We start from the raw sequence: 22,650 nt of genomic DNA on the forward strand, positions 1-22,650 counted from the left end.
TGAATGTTGATTTGAAACTACTGAGATGGAGGGTCAGCTTTACTAAACTCCTAAACAGACAGTTGCCTCAGGCAGCAAAATGTTTAGTGACTGTTTACTTTGTGATTGATGGTGGATGGTGTCTATGAGTCTTATTGCCTAAGGCAATAAGACTCCTAGAGGGCTAGTCTACACTGGCAATGCTAAAGCACTGCCGTGGCAGCAGTTTAATGTGGCTTGTGTGGTCACGGCAGAGTGCTTGGAGAGAGCTCTCCCAGCGCTCTAAAAAACCTGCCTCCACGAGGGGCGTAGCTACCAGCACTGGGGGTGCGGCTCCCTGCGCTGATGCACTGTCTACACTGGCGCTTTACAGCACTGAAACTTGCTGCGCTCCGGGGGGTGTTTTTTCACACCCCTGAGCGACAAAGTGGCAATGCTGTAAATTGCCAGTGTAGACAAGCCCAGAGTCTTGCTATGGAGAAGCGCACAAGATTTTCATAATTGTTAATGTATGATGAAAGACTTATGAGTAGGGGCAATTTAAAGATTCTCAGTTACCACAATATCAGCTCCAATTCATTCTTCTACTTGTGCGGTGCCTTCTTCTCGACAGGATTAGACAATAGCAACATGGCATCTGGACTGTTTCACAAAGGCACCACCTGCTCAGGTACAAAGGTAATGGTCAGAGCATATAAATTAAGTGCAATAGGAAATAGAAGATTGCTCTGACAGAGCTAAATCAGAGTCAACTGTTATCAGAGTCTGTAGTATTTCTCTCTCTGAATTTCTAGCTCCTTGAAAAAGATTTGAGTGAGACAGTCCATTAAGGCAAAACTCCAATGGACTTGCCAAATTTACAAACCTATAAAACAAAAAACAAACACTTGAAATTTATTTTGATTTAAAATTAAAAAAATAAATGCTTGGAACACGGAGGTATTTTGGTTTTACCTGGTGACAGTCAGTAAGACAGAGAAACTGGCTCACCCTTTGCTGCAGCTATTAGGAACAGTAAAAGACTCATAACACTGTTTTTTAAGTAAATTGGAATCTGTATTGAAAAATGTTCCTTCACCTGCTTCCCTGCCAGAACCTCCTGATCCACCTGCAATATGAATGGAACTCCCCATGGCAGCCCTTATTGCTCTCAGTATAGCCTCTCGTTACCTGGAGAACTTCACTGCCTCTCTCCTGCTCACAGACTCATTCCACCGTCAGAACTGCTTCCTGATCTTCTCCTTGAAGCAGCAATCCTTTTTCCATCTCCCGTATCTGGAGCTTCCCACAGGGTAGCCTTATACTTTAGCTACGCATACATATCATATTTCATCCCTCCTGTTGGTTCCCCCATCCAGTTTGCTCCTTCATGCTATATCCCTAGTTCTCCTCCAGCCCAGGCACTACCCATTTAGCAAATCCATCTCCCATTCGCTCCCTGTGTTTCCCTTGCTCTCCCACTACTGGGAGACTGATCAAGTTGGGTTGGAGAGTCTAGTTGGCTTGCTGGTGGACTGTCTAGTGGGGAGAGGAATAGTGTCTGTGAACAACTGTGGATGAGTAATGGAGCATGTATTATAAATTGTAACATAACATGTAACATGTAGTATAATTATTATTGCTGGGGTACAAAAGATATTGTACTGTAGAAAGTGTTGGTCAGGCTCAGCATTTTTAAGAAAAGGAAGTATTGACCTCTGGAAAGGTTTATGCTAAATCACTGGAGTTTTCCTTTAAGGAATGATGAGTTGTTATACAGGCATATTTTTATTAAAGGTGGTTTCTTCAACAGACACTTCCCCCCCCCATCCTGTTAAGTATAGGTGAATATTTTCAGACCAGACCAGGTGATGTGATCCAGATGGTGCTTGTTTCTCTTGCCCTTTTCTTGTACTTAAGGTATTTTTTTCTTATTTAGACAATAACCGCTTCCTACATCATGGCATAATTTAATTATACTAATGGTTCTTTACGTACATTGCTTTCTTGGTTACCCTTTGATGTCAACAATAAGACTTCCTGTGAAATGCAATCATGAGCATAAAATGGGGTGGAAACTACTGACATCTAGGGGTTAATCTAGACATAAAACACAAAGTTGTACATAGTTGAATGGACCTTGTCAATGCCACCATCATGATGTTGTGCAGGGGTATAAAGACCTTCAGGTGCCATTTGAAAGATCTCTGAACTTTGCCATTTGTTGTAATACTGATTCTGAGCAGCTTCTCCATTTTTGTCCTGTTTCAGTTATCCCCTTCCAGTTAAATAAATATAACAATCTGCTTGGTAATTTTCCACACATACTAATTACTAAGTGTCAGCGGAAAGAATGTGAATTGCTTAGGCCATGATCCTGCAAGCTGCTCCATGCTGGTGGACCTGCTTCCAAGGGCCCAGTCCTGCATTATACATTTCTTGGGGCAGGGACCATTTCACCTCTGTTCTTACCACATTTGGCTGGCACATTGTCAATGCTCATCATGTGGTTTCTACTCCTAATTTTATGTCATGTGAACCTTTTCATTTGATCAGTTTTGTTTACTGGTAAAGGGAAAAATAGATTAAGATGCTGTGGTTAACTTGCAGCACAGCTCAGTGCCCTTTATGACAGGTGGACCCTGGCTGAAATCTGAATCTTATTTCAATAATAAGCGTTTACTTAAATAATACAGCATTTGCTTAGTATGTTCCACTCTTACAAACCTTAATTTGTACAAACCACTTACTTTTTTGAGTAAGCTTTTAAAATCCTTATTGTAAATCTGCCATTTTGATAGTACATTTTCTTAATTGTACTTTAAAATGTTTGTATTCAGTATAAGACATTTGGAGAGCATTTCATATCTCAGTTGCTGTGCAAAATAATTGTCAGTTTGTATGAAGGGCAGGCATTTATAAATATAATAGAAAAAGGATTTGTTTTCAAAGATTATTATTTCTTTTATAAATTTCAAAGTCCATCTGAGAGCGTTATTGACAGGTGATTCAATCCTGAGCTGAATGAGACATGAGCCCCTTTTACTGTTTTGTTTTGTCTCAACCTCTGGCTGGATTTCTCTCTCTCTCTCTTTAGTAGTGGGTTTTATTGCTTTTTTGCTGCCGTTTGGTGAAAAATGTATTGGCAAAGAGATGAAAGTGACATCAATAGATGATGCTAGAGCCGCAAAGCTGTCCCCCCAAATATATATAGTACTACAGAAAATCTTGTAAACTGTATTACACGGCTTCCCACATACCAGGGAATGCTTCAGAAACCCCCTGCCCCGTTTCCTGTTCATACCACCTTGCTGCTGGTTTGTAACATCACATTCGTACAGACATACATACCAAAAATGGCTTAGGGATAGTAAAATGTTAAATTAAATGTACTTTGAGTGCTTGCTCATGTCGAGTCCATTCTAGGTGTGTGCACGACCATGTGCACAGTCATCAGAGATTTTTCCTTAGCGATAGCCATAAGGTTGGCTGTAGCGCCCCCTTGAGTGCTGCGCTCATGCATTGGTATACTAGGCGCCCTCTCAGTTCCTTCTCGCTGCCTGTGATTGTTGGTCGGAGTGCCTTGTCTTGCATCGCAAGAGCATTAGCAGTTCTTACAGTCCATTGTTCTTTCGTCTTTGTTGGTAGTTGATAGGTACTTAGCTAATTAAGTGTTAGGTAGTAGTTTAGGAGTTAGAGTCCCAGCTGGGATTTCGTCTTGGAGTGGGGCATGCCCCGTTCCCCAGGATTTAAGCAATTTTCATCATCCAGCTGACCCATACCCATTAGTGACCCCCATGAGAACTGTTTAATGTGTTTGGGGGCGTCCCACAGAAAGGATAAGTGCAGAATCTGCAAAAAATTTGGCCTCAAACTCAGAAGGAACAGGGTAGCCACTTGAGGGCCCTCCTCATGGAGTCTGTGCTTCATCCTACCTTGGAGCCCTCTCGATCAGACTCCATTCCCAGCACGTCTGTATAGGTGCGCAGCACACCGGCACCGGAATCCACCCGGCACCATTTTCTCTCCCCGGTGCCTAACAAGCAGTTGAAGTCGACAGGTCTGCCGGCACCACATAATAAAGGGGCTTTGGGTAAAGGACCTGTGTCAGGCCACGTGCCCTCCCCGGAGCTGCTCAGGGACACTGCTGCGGTCGGACCCCCAGCCCAGCCAGGGAACTGCCTCTGACTCCTAGGAGCGGCAGAGGGTACTGGCCCCTAGTAGGGTCATCTGTGCCTGAAGCGAGCATGGCAGCCAAAGAGCAAGTAGGCCGGCCAGCACAGCAGATGTCAAACCAGGCAAAGGACCTGGCCAGGCTCCAGCATCTACGGGCAAGCTGGTGGTGGGACTGCCCCCTAAAGGAGAGAAACGTTCCTGATTGCAGGCATTGGTCGCCATCACTGTGACCTCAGACCCCGGCACTGCAGCCTCGGTTCCTGGTTAGAAGAGACAGGTCCCAGACATGAAGAACTCCGCCTGAAAAGCATGGGACACCTGAGTCACGACGCCGATCCTTGGGCCCATGGTACCGTCGGGGCTCGCACCAGAGTTCACCACAGCACAGATCACCATTGCCTAGGCGGTCTCCCAGACATCGATCCACCCTGGTGCGGGATTGTCCCTGGCCATGGCACCAGTCTTCAGCTCCCCAGTACCACTCTTTGGGCAGGCACTGGTCCTTGCCCTCTCCTTACCAGTTGCTGACGAGGGTCAGTCGGCAAACTCAGGAATTTACATCTCCACCTTGGTCACCAATGGCCTGTGATGGGATGTTAGAGGGGGTGGGATCTGAGTTACTAAAGAGAATTCTTTCCTGGGTGGCTGGTTGGTGAGTCTTGCCCACATGCTCAGGGTTCAGCTGATCACCATATTTGGGGTCGGGAAGGCAGATTGGAAGAGGCCCTGGGGGTTTTTCGCTTTCCTCTGCAGCATGGGGCATGGGTCACTTGCTGGAGAATTCTCTGCACCTTGAAGTCTTTAAACCATGATTTGAGGACTTCAATAGCTCAGACATAGATTAGTTACAGGAGTGGGTGGGTGAGATTCTGTGGCCTGCATTGTGCAGGAGGTCAGACTAGATGATCATAATGGTCCCTTCTGACCTTAATGTCTATGAGCCTATGAAAGGCGGGGCCAGGTTGTCTGTCCTTTGCCAGGAAGCCCTCAGGCTCTGGAACTTCTGTGTACGACACGGCATCCATTTTGTAGCTGCACACCTCCCCAGGGGCAAGAACACTTTGGCAGATCACCTCAGTAGGACCTTCTCATCCCACCATGAGTGGTCCCTCCATCTGGAAGTGGTCAGCTTTATCTTCCAGAAGTGGGGAACTCCCCAAGTGGACCCGTTCACATCCAGGCAGAACAGGAAACGCCACATTTTCTGCTTGATTCGAGTGATCGACGGAGGCTCCCTGTTGGATGCTTTTCTGCTTCTGTTATCGGGGGCTCTGTTGTACGCCTTCCCTCCAGTGCTGCAGATTCACAGAGTCCTCATGAAAATCAAGCAGGACAGGGCAAAGGTGATCCTCATAGTGCCAGCTTGGCCACATCAGCACTGGTTTGGCATGCTGCTGGACCTCTCGGTGGCTACTCTGTTACAGCTGCCACTTGAGGACTTACTGTCCCAAAACCACGGCAGTCTTCTGCGTCTGAACCTGACGGTGCTCCAGCTGACCGCTTGGCTGTCGCAAGGTTAAATGTGGAGGAGCAGGAGTGCTTGGCTGCTGTTCAGCAGGTCTGGTTGGGCAGCAGAAAGCCCCCCACCAGTGCGACTGACCCGGCCAAATGGAAGTGGTTCGATTGTGGAACCTCGGATAAAAGTATTTGGCCCGAGCAGGCCTCGCTGCAGTTGATCCTGGACTACCTTCTGCATCTCAAGCTCCAAGGCCTGTCCCTTTCATCTATCAAGATTCATTTGGCTGCTATTCAGCCTTCTGCCCGCCGCTTGAAGGTAGGTTGGTTTTCACCCAGAACTTGACTGCCAGGTTCCTCAAGGGCCTTGAGCACCTCTACCTGCGCGTCAGGTACCCCGTTCCGTCATGGGACTTAAATCTTGTGCAGTCACGGCTCGCGGGACCCACTTCGAGCCTCTGACTTCCTGTTCTCTCCTCCTCCTGTCCTGGAAGGTCGTGTTCCTAGTTGTGATAACATCCGCCCACCAGGTAACTGAGATTAAGGTGCTTACCTCAGAACAGTCTTCCACAAAGACAAGGTCCAGCTGCAGCTGCACCTGTCGTTCCTGCCCAAGGTGGTCTCAGTTTCATATGGGCCAGGACATTTACTTACCTGTCTTTTTTTCCAAAGCCGCATTAGTCGAAGGAGGAACAACATAGATTGCATTCCCTAGATGTCAGGAGGGCGCTAGCCTTCTACATCGAAAGGACCAAGCCATTCCGCAAACTGACGCAATTGTTCACTGTGATAGCCAACATGATGAAAGGTTGTCCAGTGTCCGTTCAAAGAATTTCTTCTTGGATCACTGCCTGCATTCACTGCTGCTACGATCAGGCAAAGGTGCCACGTCCAGTGATCATAATTGCCCATTCAACCAGGGTGCAAGCCTCTTTGACAGCTTTCCCAGCCCATGTGCCTATCCAGGACATCTGTAGGGCGGCCACCTGGTTGTCCGTCCACATGTTCAGGCCCCATTACACATTTACGTAGCAGGTCCCGGGTGATGCTGGCTTTGGTAGAGCAGTACTGCAAGCTGCTAGGCTATGAACTCCGAGCCCACCTCCAAGGATATTGCTTGAGAGTCACCTAGAATGGAATCAACATGAGCAAGCGCTCGAAGAAGAAAAAAATGGTTACCTACTTTTCCGAGGTGTTGCTCAGATCCATTCCATTACCCACCTTCCTACCCCTCTGTTGGAGTTGCCGGCAAGAAGGAACTGAGAGGGCGTACGGTTTGCAGCGCCTAATATACCAATGCATGAGCACGGCACTCAAAGGGGGCATTACAGCTGACCCTACAGATACTGCTAAGGCAAAAATCTCTAACGACTGCACCTCGGCACGTGCACATCTAGAATGGAATGGGAACGAGCAACACATCTTGAAGGGCAAGAGTTATGAAAAGGTAGGTAACTTTTTTTTTTTTTTTTAAATACATAGCACTGTTAGCTGTACCCACATTTTGACTGTCTCATAAGATTTAGATTAGAGCTCAGCAACAAAAGTGTGTGTAACTCAAGTTAGTAAATTAGTTGAAAAATATTTTTTTTTTTCAGGGAACCAAAACTATTTGCTAATTTGGCGAATAGTTTTGACTGGGGAAAAAAACCTGAAAAAATAATAATCATAAAAATAATAATCGTAATTTTGTAAACCTCAAAATGTTTCAGTTTCGACATCTCATTTTGAATTGAGATTTTTCTAAACAATCTGTCATTTTGAATTGACGGTTTGGTTCCAAAATGTTGTTCGATCAAAATGAAATGAAAAACTGGGAAGGGGGGGGAAAAAATTTTTGGTTCACAACAAACTGCATTTTTCTCAGTTCACCAACAGAACTGAAAAATCAATTACATGCTCAGGTCTAATTTAAATGAAACTGTAATATATTTGCTGGGGGAGGAGGATTTGAGTCCAGTGATTTTTTGGGGTGTGAGGACGGGGCAGTAGCCATGGCTGGATCTCATTTCCCCCCTCTCTCCCTGTGCGGTGCTGCTATAGATGCTGAAACCGCTTCTCCAGCTACTCCTGCCCGCTTGGCTGTCTCTGCCCTGGAGTTTGGGGTAGGGTCGATGTTATATTTTTGGGAGAAGCTTGAATACCTACTTTCATACACTCAGAGTTTAAGGCCAGAAGGCTCCTCGTGCATAACATAGCCCAATGCCCTGTCCAGCAATCGCAGCCAAGTTCTGCAGCAGTAGCAGAATTTTCCAGCCGTGGAATCCTGGAAACCACAGGGCTGTCATCAAAATATAGCTCTCTTTTTCTTCATTCTTTGTTACAAGGAAGCCAATGCCACATTTGCTCCTTTACTAGAATTAGGATCTATTCTGACAGCTTTCAAATTTTAGAAAACAAGGTGATTATCAAGTTACAGTATATTTTGGTATGCCACTTAGTGACTCTGAACTGAATGGAATAACCTGACGACGCTGAAGATATTTGTACCTACAGTATCCTGCTTTCCTATGTGTATTAGAATTCTGTGGGTAGTAGAAAAGAATTTATTGGGTTTCCATTCACTTCCTTTGAGCGATATTCAATCACAAGATAAATCCTGTTATTTTTCAGCAGCAAAAAGAATGAATAATAATGCATAAGTGTGACTTTGCAGAGAATGCTCTGCCCATCATATTGGAAAAGAACTGAAAGTATCCTCCCCCTCTTCACTAGCATTCTGAATGGCTGCCAAAAGGTGCTTGGGAGCAATGCATTATCTACTGTCAACCTCTGCCCCAAGAGTCTGAGAGCACGGCCCCGGCAAAGCTCTCCTCTCTTTGTGCCTAGTGTGAGACAAACCAGCCTAATCGTTTGCCAAATGGTACAATGTGTGCTATCAGATAAGGACAGGTGGTGAAGCAGTACTTCTGAATGAGTGGTACTGGGAGCCAAATTCTCAGAGAAGCAGTTCAAAATGGTGACTATAGTGGCTCACCTTTCTGCAGCCCCAGAACGATTTGTATTTTCATAATCCCTATTGGAGCACACAGGGAGATTTAAAATCAGGCCAGATAAGAGCATGTCTATTGTCTGGGTACATATTTGAAAAAGGTCTCCAAAGTGCAGGGTTGCGTCAGTACCTGCTGCGTTTTGCACCTCTGATCCTGCCACAGGACCTGAAGGCAACTGAGGCATCACTTGGTTGGTCTTGGCTGTGCTGCAATGTGCTATGAATGAGCTGGGCACAAAATATTGTAAATAAATAAAATGTTACTAATTCATAGAGTTCCGTGATAAACAATCACAATAAATCTGGTTCATATTCTCCTGCTGCTGGAAAAGGAACAAAGCTGGGAAAGGTCTTTAGATAACTGAACACTTTTGCTGTATGTAGACCATTAAACAAGTCTTGGAGCTGCCTCCCAGGAGCCAAAGCTAAGTAAGGGCAAACAGAGTGAGGATTTTTACAGTTTAAATAACAGCCAAACAGAATGGCTCGGGGTAAGGAAACGAATAAAGAAACTGGCTAAGGTACTCTTCCATGGTGCTCCAAGCGCTTAGAGTTTCTTCTCCCCACCCTGCTTCTCTCCCCCAGTTCTATGAAATTCCCGGACAATCACTGCTCTGTGCACCAGAGAGGATGGGGGAAAGGAATTAGTTCAGGTAGCTCAGCTTTCCCACAGGGACTTCCTCCGTCCACCCCCTTGGCCTGGATTGTCTCCAGTCCTGGATCTTGGAGAGAAAACAGAAAAGAGAAGGAAACAGTTAGTTAATCTTATAAAGTTGAAAGTGAGGCTGTGGTCTCTACTGAACTGTGACTCAGTACTGAGTGTGCACTGCAGGAGTGGGCTCACAAGAGCAAAAAGAATAAATCATTAATAAAGGCCCCGTCCCAAATCCTGTGTCAAGGTCCATGGATTCCATTCTGTCTCTACTGGAACATATGCTGTCACCAGTATATAATACTTGTACTACTGTAGATAATATTTTGCTAAAAAATGAAGGCACTAAAAGTAGAATAAGCCATTACAACATCCTCCTGCAGTATATTTAAGTCAGATGCTCTGATGTCTTATTCCAAATATTACCTTGAGCTCCTGAATCTATTTTCAGGTATTCATTTTTCATGAGAACTACTGTGCTGCTTTGGAAAAGTGAGAAGTTTTCTATCTTCTTTCCCTTATTATTGTTTCAAAATATTTTCCAACTTCGCAGAACATTATACATCCATGGTCATACGAAGTTGGATTTCACGGTCTGGCATACTGCAATTGAAAAAGCAGCACGTACAGATGGTAATGCCTTACAAGATCAGCAGCTCGGCAAAAATGACGTTCCTATTACAGTGAACAGCTGTATAGCATTTGTTACACAGTATGGTAAGTGGAGTAGAGATTTTTTTTGACTCACTGAACTCCTAGGATCATTCGTATAATACTTAAGAAGCATCTCTATCCGATTGCATTGAATGACTTTGTGCTACTGTATATAAAACCCACACTCTTTTATTAACCCAGTCACTACTTTCAGCAGGTGCTTTGTGTGGCAGTAGTTTTTGATGTGTTAGAGATATATAGTGCAACGTACCTGATTATAAGTGAAACTTTGGGAAATGCCACTTGAACGTGGCTGGCAATCCATGCATCCCCTTTATAATTTTATGTTGTGGAGTTTGATTCACTGCATGGTTAAGCCCAAGTTTTAAGCCCCATATGACAGAAAATCTGCCGCATGCAGTTGTACAAGCTCTCTGCAACCCCCACTGCACCTGGGCACCCAGAGCCGGTCAGCTGAGCCCAGGAAGTGAATAAAGTCAACCAGGAAGAAAGAGCAGGCTGAGCACATGTCCTGAGAGATCTCCACAAACTGGGATCCCAGACTGTATTTTTAAAGCTACTGCTCCCTTTCTGACCTCTTTCACCTCTTTTGGCAGAACAGCCAAAGGAGGGCAGGGGCATCTATCCTTTACTAAGGTAAATCTCTCTGAAGCACAGTTTCCAGTAGAGGGTGTGTGCAAATTGCCTTCACCCTTTGCACCATTTGATAATTAATCAAGCCTACTGTTCTGAAGTGCTATATACATATTAACCCTATAAAGACATGCTTCTAGAATATTACAGTGTCCGTGGCCTCTGTCAGCATGGGATAGGTTTAATGAAGCATGCGCCACACATACATATTTTAACACTGATGGTTTGTCTAGCTGAATAACTTTTGTTTTGAGTATGGTAACGCTGTCTTATAGTAAACTGTGGTATCCCAAGGTGTGGTGTTCTTGGCTGAAACCAAGAAAGATTGTTTGCCTAATTATTTTTGATTCATTGGCAAGCTGAAGAAGTTTTATAAATAACATTTTATTCTCCCAGGCGTCATAATCTATTTGTATGTGTTGAACTGTTACTGAAGCAGGGGACGTGTGATGCTGTAGTTATGAAGGAGAAGGCACGTTTAGGCTAACCCCTTGTTTTCAGACATTTTTAACGTCCCTTTCAAAAGTGATCCTCCGGGTTGAAATGCTTGGCTTCAGCTCAGAGGAATATGGTGTCCTTTTTAATGGGATGATTATGATAATAATTAGTATTCTGAGTGTGGGAGAAATAAAGTGTACTCAGCTGAGACACTTATCAGATGCTTATTTCTTGCTAGCATACTGGTTTCTACTTAAAACATGCCTGAAAAGGAACAAATTGCCATAAATGAATTTACCAGGCCCCACAGCCAAGGTTAACAATGCAGAACCACTAACAGATGATATTGCTTTTAGATAACACAGTAAAGGTGAGTTTGAAGGAGAATGTAAGCTGGTGATTTTCACGGATTTTGACAAGACCTCCATACATAAAGGGTCCCATGGAAGAAAGCAGGGATGTGCTTGTCGGAAACATGAACTAGCTGGCAGCAGAGCTGGCATGGTTGGCAGCATTTTTAAGGAGAAGCAAGGGAAAAGTAGCTTCTACAAAGAGAAACAATTAAACTGACTACACACACAGTGCTGTCAAATGCACACAGTTAACAAACTTAATATAAAAGGCTTTATTTATCTGTAGTAGTTGAAGGTGATGTTCATAACATATTTTCAGGTATGTTCTATTTCAAATTGGCAGTGTCTCTTTAAGCTTCCAATCCACCCACGGGAATAGTGGAATTGCCAGTGGCTCCCTTGTGGTGCCAGTGGCTGGAACTTGTGCACCTGAAAATGAGCGAGAGAATCAGCAGTGCCGTCATTAAGGCCTCGAGAGTCAAAACATCTCAGAACGAACATACCCACCCACTAAAACCATACCTTTGGATGAGACCTGAAGGGTAGCACAATTGGTCCCTGGGGGAGGGACAGAAGTGCAGATATATTAAACTGAAAATATATCCCCCTATATAACGAGGCAGCACTCTTTCCCTTTATCACGCCTTTTATGATGATTATAAGAAGTCCACAAATGATTGTTGGAATTTGTAATTTTAAACTTTTCCTGAAGTAGTGATCATAGAACAGTTTGGCATTGTTAACAATCCACTAGGAAAGAGGCCTGTGTTAACTGTAACTGGGTTTGGTGGTGCTGGTCAATGTTGTGTAAGGAATAACGTTTTGATTTTAAGATAACATTTGACTTTTCCCTTGTGTTCCTGTATTTAAGGTTTAGGTAGCAAACATATCTACTTAAAGAATGGTGATCCTTCCCATGTGAGTGAGCTGCTAGAGAGCTTCAAAAAAGATGCAAGAAGTGTTAAACTGAGAGCTGGAACACATCAGCTGGAAGATGTGACTGATGTACTGAAATGTTTCCTGTCTCAAATAGATGATGCACTTCTCACTAAAGAGCTTTATCCATTTTGGATCTCTGCACTAGGTAATAAATGCAGGGCAAAATAAATAACAGTCTTGTTCATAGCTCGAAGTGGTCTTTTAGGAAAAGAACATGTAAATGTGAACTCTTATTAACATTTTTAATACAAAATATTGTATTTTATATTTAATATATATACACACAGAGCAAACATTAGATTATTGAATAATCAATAAAAGGATTCTATATATATATATATATTACAAAAATCACTTTGAGAAATTATGGGTGAAATCTCAGCTCCACTGAAGTCAGTAGCAAGAGCATTAATCTTTACACTCAGACCTGTAAATAATGCTCTTTGTCTGGTCCTCTTTGTCTATTGCTTGCAAATATACAATCTTGTGTTGTGTTCCAGTAAGATCTCCCAAGCTAAGTAAGGTTAGTCAATAACTGGATGTGAGGTTTGCAAGTAATACACGTGCTGGAGAAAGTGGCATTGGAGTTCCAATAGAGGCCATGAGTATGTACTGAACAGTTCTGGTGGTTAAGGGGCAGGATACTAGAGATGCGATATTCCAGGGGTTGCCAAACTTACTGACACTCTGAGCCACATACGACAATCTTCAGAAGTTTGAGAGCCGAGGTGCGCCTCCCAGGACTTAAGGCTGAAGCCCCAAGACTATCCTCCCTGCTGGGCAGAAGCCAGAGGCAATGTGTGAGGGGGACACATGAGGTGATGTGCCCTCCCATATTTTTGCCAGGGTTTGCTGGCCCTGCTTGGTCACATGGTGCCACTGGGCCCTCTCCCTGCGCAGCAGCTGCAGGAGACAGCAAGCTGTGCCTTGGGTAGAGGCTGCGGTAAACAGTGGGGAGCTGCAGGGAGAGCCGCTGCTTTTGCTGCTGCCTCTCCCCAAGGAGCTAAAGCAGAAGCCCCTCCCTGCAGCTCCCATCTCTTTGCCGCTGCGTCTGCATGCGGAGCTAACACCTGGGAACTGTAGGGAGGGGGCACTGAGGGTAAGAGGGAGGCATGCCTAGGGGATATGACTCAAGCTGTTGGGGGGGGGTGAACTTTTAAATTGTACCCTGCCCCCCAACTCACAGCAGGCACCAGTCTATGGCAGAAGCCCTCAGCTCCACTACCATGCTGCATGGCTGAAACCGTGAGCTCCAGTCTGGTAGGCAGAGAATGGGGGCTGTGGGAGGGTCCGGGAGCCGCACTTCAACTGTAAAAGAGTTGCATGCGGCTCACAAACCGCAGTTTGGCCACCCTTGCCATATTCTGCATGAGACATAAATCAAGCTCTTGATACGTGCAGTCGTTAAAGATCCTTTGGCTTAATTAGTTCTGTATGTGTGTGTATATATACACATCTATATGGATGGATGTGTGTTACTAAATCTGTACTTGTGCTGTTGAGTAATTTGTTACTTATATACGCCTCTCTTTAGGAAGTATAAATAAAATAAACCTCAACATGAAAGAAAACTGAGTGACTTCAACCTAAAGCCAACTTCATCTTATTTTAGAAGCCCAAGGATATGTGTCTCCATGTAGTAAAGATCAGGATCAAGTCCATAGTCACATGTTAACTGGGTTTAAAATTAGAGTGGTTGGTTGAAAGGTTTTTTGGGGTCCTTAAAAGTTAGGAAACATATAAACACACATTGATCTACTCTGTAAACAGTGCTAGCATTATATCTCCTGGTATAATTATAGGAGGTGAAGATTTCACTATTATGACCTTGACTTTTGTTGAGGTCAACATCACGGTTTCTTGACCTTGGAGATAAATATTGACTGAAGTGAAAATAAATTATGCTTACCTGAAGGTGCAATAAATCTTTATATTGTTTACAAATAAAAGTGAGTAAATATAATTAAGAATTATGAGAACATAAGTATTGTCACCCTTGTATTTTAAACTTCTGAGGTTTTTTCCCCAAGTATGGTACTAGAATTGTAGATTACTTTCAGAAGAAGGATGGCCCAAGTGGTTACATTGCTAGCCTGGGACTTGGGAGAGACAGATTCAATTTCTTTATCTACCATAGTTTTCCTTTGTGACCTTGGTCAAGTAGCTTAGTCTTTCTGTGCCTCAGTGTCCCATCTGTAAAATGGGGACAATAGCACTTTGCTACCTCACCGGGATGTTGTTAGTATAAATACATGAAAGATTGTGAGCTGCTCAGCTACTCTAGTAGTGAAGCACATAAGATTGATACCACTGTAGTTCACTTACATGGCACAATCTTATTGACTATAAATATGTCCAGTTTGTTTTTAAGAATAAAATATTGAATTAAAAAGTATATAGCAGCATTAATTGCTCTCTAACTTAGCAAAAGATAAAGCTAAATATAGAAGTTAGATGAGTATTGGCCATTTGAGAACTTGGCAAATTCATGGGAAAGATAGCACCAGTAACTTAGAGAGACAAGGTGGGTTAGGTGGTAGTGCATACTGTAGGAGACCATTCAAAAAGAAGGAGATACAGGCAAGTCTCATCTTACGCTGGGGTTACGTTCCGCAGAAAATCGCGTATAGTCAAAATTACATTGAGTGTAATGGTGGGCGGAATCGCCCACACTACAGGTACAGTATTTAAATTTATTTTTCTTTTGTTTTCGTTTTTGCCGACCGCACAAAGCTGAATTCGCGCCTGTTAAATGCGCGTAAGATGAGACTCACCTGTAGTAGGTTACAGATTTTTGTAATGAGCCATAAATCAACAATCTGTAAACCACTGACCCTCTCTCTTTTTCTCCTATGACTGCAGAGGTATTAATGGGCCACTCTACCTTGAATGGTCCCTTATACTATGTGCTAACTACTTATGCTGAACTATCTTTTCAACCTTGTATTTTGCTGTGAAGCTGGGATTACCTTTCCCAGACCTGAAGAAGAGCTCTCTGTAGCTTGGAAGGTTGTCTCTCTCACCAAGAGAAGCTGGTCCAATAAAAGATATTACCTCACCCACCTTATGTCTCTGATATCCTGAGACCAACAAGGCTACAACAACATGGCTTAGTACCAGTAACTGGCCTTTGACCTCAACTAAGAGGAAGTGTAGGACTGAATTTTGAAACTTAGATTGCTCTCATCAAGTCAGCAGTCAGAAAAAGTTTCATGAGCAACATTTTAAATTAGTTTTTTCAGGGAAGGTCCATAATGAAGTCTCATTGACTAAGCTTATGCTCAAATAAATTTGTTAGTCTCTAAGGTGCCACAAGTACTCCTTTTCTTTTTGCGAATACAGACTAACACGGCTGCTACTCTGAAACCTGACTAGTGCATGTGACTAGAACTCTGTTACAGCTTTGTAGCAGAGACTCCTGTTGTAGTTAGTGTTACCAGAAGTACTTGTGTGACCGTTATAAATAACTGTAAGTGGGAGAGGATAGGTACACGAGGTATATGTGGAACAGAAATTTTAATCGTTTTTTTTATATTGTCTAAGTAGTGAAAAACCATATGCAACAGTACATTATATTTTTATGTAGTATTCTTAATACACCATCTTGCTAAACACTTAATAGAGATGGTTAGTCATTAGCTGGAGAGAACAGAAAATTTGCAAAACAAGATTTGAGGCAGAAATCGAGAGGAGGGGAAGAAAAGCATGATACGAGTTAGTGGTTTTATTCCTGGACCTGGCAAGGTAGGCAGCAGGTTCAGTCTTAGGCACAATGTGGAGAGTCAAGGTAGATGCAGGGTAGAGAGCGGAGTAGATCAATGGGTAACACACTGGACTCAGGAGACTGGATTCAATCACTGGCTCTTCCACTGACCTGCTGTGTGATCTTCACCTCAGTGAGCCTCTGCTTCTCATTTCACCATTCATCTCTCTTGTCTGTTTAGTTTGTAAGCTATTTGGAGCACTGTGTGTGTTAATCCCAGTTGGGGCTTCTACATACTACTATAATATAAATAATAATAAGGTGTAAAAAAAAAAGTATATAGTCTCCCAATTCAAAGCAATTTTCAAACTACAGATACATGCACTGTCTACATATTAAGGCATTCTTTGATGAAAAACAATTTGTTGCTTTCTGGAGAATTCTACTAAAAATGTTTCTTGAATGCAGATCTTGCAGTATATAGCATCATAATTGATACTGTTTTCCTTCAAATGCTGTACAATAACAGACTGCACTGGTAGCAGAAGGAGGCTGATTAGTTTAATTGTAATTTTAAATGGCTAGATGTTGCCATTGTAGTGGATTGGTATCGTTCTTGTTTCGGAACATGCAATGTGGTGAATGTCCAGTGACTTTTTGTTTCCTCCTCCATTAGATACACAGAATGAAAAGGAACGAGTGAAGAAGTATGGAACTTTTATTCAGAGCCTTCCACCAGTCAATAGGGCAACTTTGGCAGCTTTAATTGAACACCTTTACAGGTCAGTGTGTCAGCAGATCGACTCAGATTTCGCACCATAGTAGAGAATACTCAATAAGCATTTTCTATTTCACTGGCATGACTGAAATGTCATTAATACTTCATGTATCAATAAGTACCATTCAGAGCTATTCAACTAGTCATGGCTAATTTTACTGATTTCATATAGGATTAATAGGATTTGCATTAATTTGTAATCTATAAAATGTATTTTTATCACATTTTAATTTTAACAGTAGATACCAACACACGTTAAAGAACAGTCTTGCACTGGCAGGAAGCTGCAGATGTATAGTGAATTTTAAATGAGCCTATTAAGACCATCCTACCTGAATCTGTCATCCTCCAAAAGAGATGGGGCAGAAGGAGCTAGGGAGTTTAAAAGGATTTTTAAAAGCCCTTTCTCATAAGCTCCATCATGCATAGCAGTTTCTGAGAAGAGAACGCTCCGAGGGAGAGTCTAATATGTATGATGGCTTTAAGAATTAATTTTCCTAGCTATGTTTCATTACTTTTTAATTTTGCAAGTGTAACAGCCCTGGGGAGTGTTTGAAACCATAGACTGAAGCACACAGCAAAACCCATATCTCTTTCTAAGACAGAGTAAGCTGTGAAGAGTGTATCAGAATTGTACAGCTTGGATGCTCCTGCACAAATCAGGCTGAATTAAATGGATCAGTGTTAATTGTTGTTAAATAGTTTTTTGGTTTTGGGTGGGGGAGGGGGCGTTGGTAGTATCAACTGAACACGTTCCACCAATATTTGTCATAAACTAGCTGAATATCTGAAGTGGGGGTTCTGGAATGCCTGCTTCAGTACAATATGCTGAGTTGAGGAATAATGCTATAATGGGTTGTCCTTAAAAATTGTTGTTTATACTGATAGAATAATTTAAGTCTTTAGTGATAATTCTTCATTCTTCTTCAAATGATGGTCCCTATTGTATTACATTGTGGGTTATGCAAGCGCACCATGCTCCTGCAGCTGGAGAATTTGAAAGCAGTGTCTGCTGGTCTGTGCATGTGCCCTGGCTCACCTCATGCTCATGATGGAGGGGATAAAGGTTGGGGAAGACCAACTGCTTCTCCAGTTCCTTCTCACTGGGGCCGCATGGTCTGGGTCAGATCTTTTAGTGTCCTCAGCTTTGGCTTTGTTCTACAAAATAAAACTGTTTTCAAACTAGATGATTCTTAACAGTTTTAATAGTTTTTTACTATTTAGTATTAAATTAGTTTCCCAGCGGGACCTTCCCGCTGCCTTGTTCCCTGTTTGGGATCTAGACTATGCTCCAGGCTTCAAACTCTGTGCCTCCTACCCATGGCGCTTCTCGGTCAGCAATGACCACCAACGCTGTTTGTACTTCCTAGAAGAATCTCTCATTGCGGTGAGGTGCATTATCTGCTGATTGTTCCCCAGCTGTATCCGAGAAAGGAGGGAACTTCATCTCCGCAAATATCTCATGGAGGACCCAAGCAGGGGAACATCCCTGTACGTTGGCCTGATTCAGCAAGAAGTGCACCTCCTGCTGCGAAGTCCGACACTGGTGCAGGAGAATCTACCCCGACAGATCCCGTGGCAGGGTCTTGTTGGAAAGCTAGGAAGCACTCTCATAAGCAGGAGACGAAATCTTCCTGTAAGTCCGCTTCATAGAAGTCTAACTCAGCTGTAAACAAGCCCACTGGCTTGGCCCATGAGGATTTAATATGTTCTAAGTCCCAGAGGTACGACAAGAAAGCCCATAAGCATTGGACTCCACCAGACTGTGTTCCGTCAATACCATCCTCCGTGGCTTCTTCCAAACCCCGGGATCCACCAGGACTGACAAAGTCCTGATCACTGCCAACTATGGATATGACCCTTCTCATAGGCACTGGTGGCCTGGGCAAGGAGAACCCCTCTCACACCAGGGAGATCTGTATCTGTTGCCCACCCCACAGGACATTTTTGCTCTCCCAGATCCGGAATTTCCTTATCCATTGGGCCCCTCTGTTTCCAGGGAGATATCACCACCTCTGGGAGAATCAACTGCTGGAAGGAGCTTATCACCTAACCCATCTGTAGAGTACATCTCCCCTCCAGTGGCACTGACAGTACCACCACTGGCACTGGAATCAGCCTTTTCCTCATCAGGAGATTCTGAGCCACCAATGAACTGCTCTTCCCTTACCCTGTGTGTCCTCCACCATTCAAAAGACCCTCGCAGGCTTGGGACCAACCTCTACCTCATCTAACTTTGAGCTTCTGCTGCCCCATGCCATGGGGGCCCTAGTGACCACCTATCAACCACTCCTACTGGCCTACTCCCCCTACAGAGTTGATCCAATCTGCCAGGGAGACACCCCTTGCCTCCCCACTAAGGGGATGCTCAGATCTGCTCCCAGACATGATAGAGGAGGAGGAACATTTTGCTCCTGATCTCGTGGTTCCACTGGAACCAGCAAGGCTCCCATCCATCATCCCTGGATGAAGTGGTGACTTCTAGCCCACCCACTCTCCTGATGACTTCAGGCAGCTCCAGGACCTTCTCTGCAGAGTTCCTGGAAAGTTTCATATTCCTCTTGAAGAGATCCAAGACTACGAGCACAAACTTTTAGACATCTTGCACGCTTCTGGAACCAACAGAATAGCAAGGAGGCATGGATCCACGTGTCACTAGGGAGTTCGCTAGGGAGTTCCAGAATACCATTAAGGACCCCACCCCCGTGACGAATCGCAGCTTCTCAAGCGGAAGACAGATGAGTCTTTCCATACCCTAAAGGATTCCAGGGTTACCCTCTGCTTGCTGTGGATATACATGCCTGTTGCTAAGAAGTTGTTTCACCGCCCACAGGTCAGATCTTGATATATGGCTCAGCAATTTTTCCATCGGAGCACCTGTGAACCAATACATAAGAGACAGGGTTTAAAAGTCCCACTTCTCTTCACCCTTGGCAACAGTCTTGGCATCTCAATCTCAGTCCCTGGCTCAACGTTATTTTTGATGGGAGCTCAAGGGTCACGAAACGCTAAGCCCAACATCTCCTTGCCCCGCCCTGCCCCACACCATTTGCGGGTTGTCTGGAAGTCTTTTTCAACACCTGGAGTGTGATGACAGTGGACAAGTTGGTGCTGAATGTCATCCACTTTGGCTATTCAATACAGTTTGCAACCCTACCTTCTCCAGAAACCCCCTCCCCGCCCACGGGGAAAGCTTTCATGTGAGAGTATTCTCAAGAAGTGAACTCCTTATTGCAGCGAGGAGCAATAGAACCATGTCCCCCCTCAAGACCAAAGGAGAGGGTTTTACTCTATCTGCTTCCTGGATATACAAAGAGAAGGGCAGTTGGAGACCAGTCCTTGACCTCTGACATCTCAACTGTTTGATTCTCAAACCAAGATTGAGTCCCAGAGCAGCTGATTGGCCTGCTGGCCCTACTTATGACAGGAACAGGAAGCTGTCTAAAAAATTGGGAACACCTTGTCCCTCCTGCTTGTTCTCCTGCCCATCCTCCCTCCCCCTTACCCCTCCCACCCATCGCCCCGGGCTTGACTTCCTGGCATCCTGATCCTGGCTTAGCTCCAGAACTCTGACTTGTGGTTCTGATCTACAGTCTGGCTTTGGTTTCTGACCTTCCAGGATCCTGGCCCAGCTGACTCCTGATGGTGGACTCCAGCTCCAACCACTAGGTCTGGCTGTCCATGACCCAGCCCTGACAGCAAGAATGTAACTGCCCACGGGTAGGTTTTAGACCGTGAACAATATTGTGGCTCATGTGTCAAGCAACCCTTGAGTGCCAGTCAAAACATCTCTCTCTCCTAGGTCATATGGCCTCATTCACCTACGTCACCCTATTTGCAAGACTCGACCTTCATTGTCTCCAGACTTGGCTGCAATCCAAATGCTCCCCAAGCCATCATTTCATGAACCTTATGGTGACAGTTCCAGCCAAGATAGTGTCTTCCCCTGCTGTGGTAGACAAATCCTCTTCAGATAAGCACTAGTGCCCTTTTCTCCTTTCCTTTCCAGACAGGAACATTATTACAGACACATCCCTATTTGGTTCGGTGGTCCACATGAACAGCCACCCAGCACAAGGTGCCTGCACATCTCGAGAGTCCAGGATGCACAGCAGTATCCTGGAGTTGTGACCAATCTGGAAAGCATTCAAGTCCTTTCTTCCATTCATCCACACTCACCATCTCCTTATAATGTCAGACAATGTTACAACTGTCTTCTACATCAACAAGCAGTGGCGACTGGGATCCGCCTCGCTGTCTGTGGAAGGAGTCAGCCTCTGGAACTGGTGTATCAGCAATCAAATCACCCTATTGGCAGCCTACCTTCTGGGGAAACAAAATGTGCTTGCACATTCCTCAGCAGACATTTTACAGTCAACCGAGTAGGAGATCCATGATTTGGTACTGCTTAGTATTTTCACTCTATGGGGACCCCAACCAGGGATCTGTTCACCGCTTTCCAGCAAACAGGAAGTGCATCATGTATTGCTCCAGAAGAGCCCTAGGATGCCACTCCTAGGGTGACACTCTGCTTCTTCCAGTTCAACTATGCCTTCCCTCCACCACCAATTCAGCCACAAGTTCTATACAAAATCCAGCATGACGGAGTGAGAGTCATCCTGATCACCCCCTTCTGGCCAGACAGCTCTTGTTTCCCAAATTCCTCTTCATGTCATCCTGACCACCAATCATCCTCCCAACATTCTATGAGCTCCTGACCCAGTGGAATGGCAAGATCAAGCACCTTGATCTGTGTCCTTTCCACCTCAGGACTTGGTATTTGGATGGGCATTATCCTTAGAATGTTCATGCTCCACAGCCATACAAGACATCCTCTCTAAAAGTAGAAAGGATTCTACAAAAAATGTTACCTAGCTAAGTGGAAGAGCTTCTTTTCTTGGGCACACCAAAGAGGCATTCTCCCAGAGACTAAAGATATTGCTTTCATCTTGGACTATATCCTCTCTTTTTGAAGACAACAGGTTTTCCATGAGCTCCTTGCGAGTCCACTTGGCAGTGATCAGCACATACCAACCACATCTCTTTCTCAGGGCTACTCGGTCGTCACACATCCACTGACCAATAGATTCTGAAAAGGCCTAATAAGAATCTTCCTACCCATTCAGAAGCCTGTTCCCCAGTGCGACCTAAACCTTGTTTTCTCAGTACTCACAAGGGTGGTGGTGGATTTTTTGTTTGTTTGTTTTTTGAGCCTTTAGTTATTTAGTCCATGTCCATCCTTTTCATGAAGGTTGCTTTCCTTGTGGCCATCACCTCAGTGGGAAGGGGCGGCCAACTTGGAGAGATGATGGCCGATCCTCCGTATGCTACATTCTGTGAGAATAAGGTTTCTTTGCATCTATACCCCAAATTCACCCCTAAAGCAGCTTTGGAATTTCACCTTAAACAAAACATTCACTTACCTGTGTTCTCCCCAAAACTGCACACATCCACAGAGAAGTGAAGGCTCCACTCCTTCAGTGTTCAGCGGGCCTTGAATTTTTACCCACAGAGAACAAAACAAATCAGGAAATCCCTAAGACTGTTTGTCGCTATACCGACTGAGTCAGAGGGCACGTCATCTCCACCAAACGAATCTCCAAATGGTCTCCGGCTGCCTTCTACTCTATCAGCTTTCGAGCCTTCCCCCCACTCTCCATGAGTTCAGAACTCATTCTGTCAGAGTGCAAGCAACAACTATGGCATCTCTTCAGGAGGTAACCCTCCTCGAAATCTGTAAAGCGGCCACATAGGGCTCCGTTCACACATTTGCAAGACATTATGTCCTGGTGCAGGACTTTTCTGTTGATGCCTCCATTAGTATGGCGGTACTCTGCTTAGCCCTACCATCTACATCCTCCTACTTAGGTATTGCTTATTAGTCACCCACACTGGAAT

At 44.3% G+C, this 22,650-nt stretch overlaps 1 protein-coding gene across 1 annotated transcript in view; it reads left to right on the forward strand.

Moving 5' to 3' along the window:
- Positions 1 to 22,650, forward strand: part of ARAP2 (ArfGAP with RhoGAP domain, ankyrin repeat and PH domain 2) — a 187,514-nt gene that overhangs the window by 107,821 nt on the left and 57,043 nt on the right. Inside the window, exons 19-21 of the mRNA XM_074951566.1 lie at positions 9,787 to 9,950; positions 12,204 to 12,416; positions 16,651 to 16,756. Of these exons, the coding sequence (XP_074807667.1) occupies positions 9,787 to 9,950; positions 12,204 to 12,416; positions 16,651 to 16,756 (483 nt within the window). The remainder of the gene's footprint in view (positions 1 to 9,786; positions 9,951 to 12,203; positions 12,417 to 16,650; positions 16,757 to 22,650) is intronic.

The sequence above is a fragment of the Natator depressus genome, chromosome 4 (genome assembly GCF_965152275.1).
Source record: "Natator depressus isolate rNatDep1 chromosome 4, rNatDep2.hap1, whole genome shotgun sequence".
NCBI lineage: Eukaryota > Metazoa > Chordata > Testudines > Cheloniidae > Natator > Natator depressus.